The sequence below is a fragment of the Mesoplodon bidens genome (genome assembly GCF_964165515.1).
Source record: "Mesoplodon bidens genome assembly, chromosome: 18".
NCBI lineage: Eukaryota > Metazoa > Chordata > Mammalia > Artiodactyla > Ziphiidae > Mesoplodon > Mesoplodon bidens.
Genome location: NC_138175.1, coordinates 52,915,735 through 52,919,102, shown reverse-complemented (window position 1 = coordinate 52,919,102; position 3,368 = coordinate 52,915,735). Strand labels below are relative to the sequence as shown.

General features: G+C 50.8%; 1 protein-coding gene across 1 annotated transcript; it reads right to left on the bottom strand.

Moving 5' to 3' along the window:
- Nucleotides 1-230: 230 nt before the first annotated feature.
- CRX (cone-rod homeobox) lies at nucleotides 231-3,055 on the bottom strand (the record flags this gene model as incomplete). The annotated part of the gene is made up of 3 exons (XM_081216822.1): nucleotides 2,950-3,055; nucleotides 2,082-2,233; nucleotides 231-878 (listed from the first exon to the last, which is right to left on the bottom strand). Exons 1-3 carry the CDS (start codon nucleotides 3,047-3,049, stop codon nucleotides 231-233), a joined length of 900 nt encoding a protein of 299 aa, XP_081072948.1. The 5' UTR covers nucleotides 3,050-3,055.
- Nucleotides 3,056-3,368: the final 313 nt, after the last annotated feature.

Below are 3,368 nucleotides of genomic sequence, written 5' to 3'. Positions count from 1 at the left end.
TGGACTCCATGTGAGACGACATTGGGGTTGAGAGAATGACTAAGATTTACGGGGCTCCCCAGGAGCAAAGGGGTGGACTGGGTTGGGCTAAGTTGCACTGGAGCCAAAGAGGCCATGACCTTTGGAAGGGATGGTCAGCTCCCGCCACCTTCCCAGGGATGCCGCCCCAGGGCAGGTTGAGACAATGTGCAAGGAGGCAGCTGGGACAAGGGATGGAGAAGGAGTATCTTCTACAAGATCTGAAACTTCCAGGCACTCTGATCCTTGTAGTCCAGGGCATCCATGGGGTTGTAGGTGAATTTCCAGGTGCCTGTGGGGTCCTTGAATTCTAAGCTGTCCACAGGGCTATAGGTGCCATAGCTCTGGCCTGACAGGGAGGTGGGGGACTGGGTCAGGGAGGGCCCCATGGAGGGGCCAGAAAGGGGGCTGAGAGCCGGGCCCCCCAACTGGGGCACCATGGGAGAAAGGTAGGGATCCAGGCCACTGAAATAGGAGCTCGGCGACCCATACGCCGAGGGGGAAGAGCAGAAAGCAGAGGCGGGGGCGTAGGTCATGGCGTAGGGAGCTGACGTCAGAGAAGGGCCCGAGGCCACTAGCCCAGCCCGCTGTGCCTCGGGCAAAGGGGACTCTGAGGCCGGACTCCAAATGGACACCGTGGCCACTGCCGTGGTGGGGGAGCCTGAGGGCCCGGGTAGAGGGGGGCTGTAGGAATCTGAGATGCCCAGGGGTTCTGGACAGACATCCGTGGAGGATCTTGGAGAGGTGCCTGCCTTCCTCTTGGCAGGACGAGCCTTGGCTTGTGCCCCTGGGGGCTGCTGTTGCTGTTTCTGCTGCTGCCGTTGCTGTCGACATTTAGCCCTGCGGTTCTTGAACCAAACCTGGGGGTGAGAGGGGAGGTCGGGGTGGGTGAGTGGGAAGGAGGCCCAGGGGAGCCTTCATGGTGCCCAGGAATGATGATGCTTATTGGTGAGACATGCCAGAGTCATAGCTCTCCACTCTGCAATCAGTTATGCGGCACTCTATTCATCCATCCAATCATTCATACATACAGTTGTACACACACAGACATACATGCAACCATATGCACATACATACAATCATACATACATACAGTTGTATGTATATACATACAGTCCTACATACATAAACACAGTCATCCATCCAACCATATGTACACACATACTATCATACAGCATACAAACATATACACATACCTTCATCCATCCATTCATCTAATCATTCACACATACATGCAGACATACAACCATACATACATACATACATACATACATCTAATCACATGCACATATATACAATCATACATACATACAGTTGTGTGTGTATACATACAATAATACATACATACATGCTTTCATCTGCCCAATCCTATGTATAGGTGTACACGTACTATGATACAAACAAGCATATATACATTCATACATACATCGTACACACATACAATCATATAAATGCATATATATACATTTACCCATCCATCCATCCATCCATCCATCCATCCAATTGGTTAATAAGCATGGATTAACCATCTTCTACTACTTTGGGGACACACAAGTGAAGCTGACATTCTAGTTGAGAGAGACAGGTTAAAAATAAACAGGAAGTAAGCAAATCACATAGTATTTAGAAAGTGATAAATGCTATGAAAGAACCAGTTGGTCAGGATAAGGGCGGGCAGCAGGGTGGGGTGGCAGGGGAAAGTTGCGGCTTCAAATGCCAAAGGGGGTGTAGGTCTTGTTGACTAGCAAGGTGACTTGATTGGTTGATAAAGACTTGAAGACGGTGATGGGGAATATACCTTCCAGGTAGAGGGAACAGAGAGTGCAAAGGTCCTGAGGCAGGAGTGTGCTTGGTGGGCGTGCTAGAGGAAGGACCAGGGGCCAGTGTTGCTGGAGTAGAGTGAGAAGGGGTAGGAGTGTAAGAGAAGACGCCAGCGAGATAATAGAGGCAAGGGACTACTAGGGCACTTTATGACTTTGGCTGTTACTTTGTGACTTCTCCCTCTTCTCTTCACTCTGGGTCCCAGGAAGGACCAGAGGAGTCCAGAGACCAGAACATCCCACCTGAACCCTGGACTCAGGCAGATTGATCTTCAGAGCCACCTCCTCACGGGCATATACGTCCGGGTACTGAGTCTTAGCAAACAGGGCCTCCAGCTCCTCCAACTGGCTTCGTGTGAAGGTGGTCCGTTCCCGCCGCTGCTTTCTCGGGGCGCCTGGTGTAGGGACAGGAAAACGGGACCTTCAGGTGACCTGAGACCCCATTCTCTTCATCTGCTGATGTGAGGTCCTGAGTGTACATGGGATGCCGAGAAGCCCCTTCTGGGTGTTCAACTGCCCAAACTAAGGGGGTGCCGATTCCCTGAGCTTCTAGACTTCCACTCGTCCCCCTGGGAAATGGGGGCCCCCTTTGTCTGTCATTGGGGGGCTCATGCTTCTCCCTGAGGAGAACTGGCTTTAGCCATGTAAGGAGGTATATGAGTTTGATGTTCATCCCCTTTCTAAAATTTCTTCTGCACTAAGACATTCAGTTGAAACATGACATTTTGGATATACAGCCTATAAAAGTGGCAGGTCCATAATAGTCAACTTAATAAAATTTTTAAAAAACATCTAAAGAATAATGCCGCCAACAACAGAGTGCTTCCTTCTTTGAGAAATAAAGAATTGCTAACAGGTGGGGATTCCTCCGGTTCTCCCTTCCAGATCGCTTCCCTCCTTCACCCCAGAGGGAATGACTGTCCCTATGCTTGCCTGCATCCCTAAGAGATGTGGAGGGGTGTTTTGCATTTACAGGTGAACACACTTGGCTGGTGTATGGCCCTGATGTCACCCCTGTAAGTGCCCATCCTCCTCCTGAGGGCAAGGGACCCCAGAGGTCCCCAGAAGATGGGGGCCAGCTGGGGGTGGCAGGGAGGAGAACTGTACTCACTTGGGTAGGACACAGCTTGGTGCATCAAATCCACACTAGGGCCACTCAGGGCCAAGGTGTTGACGGAATAGTGGGGCCCCGGGTTCATATACGCCATCATGATCTTCAGGGATGCTGGGGCCCAGGTCAGTGGGCCTGCAAGAGAAGGGTGGGTACTCAAACACTCCCCAGTTCATCACCGCGTGGTTCAAATCCTGCCTCTTCTTAGGTGTGTGACCTTGGGCAACTTATCCCCCTCTCTGTGCCTCAGTTTCCCCACCTATAAAAGAGCCCTCTGCTTAAGGTCATCAAAGCTTCAGTGAGACTCTGTAAAGCAGAGAGCAAAAGCTGTACTGGGCATGTAAATGGAAGCTCTTATTCCTACTCTATCCTTTAAAAAATCTTCCTGCCACCCCCTTGTCTAAGATCTTTTTTCTTCT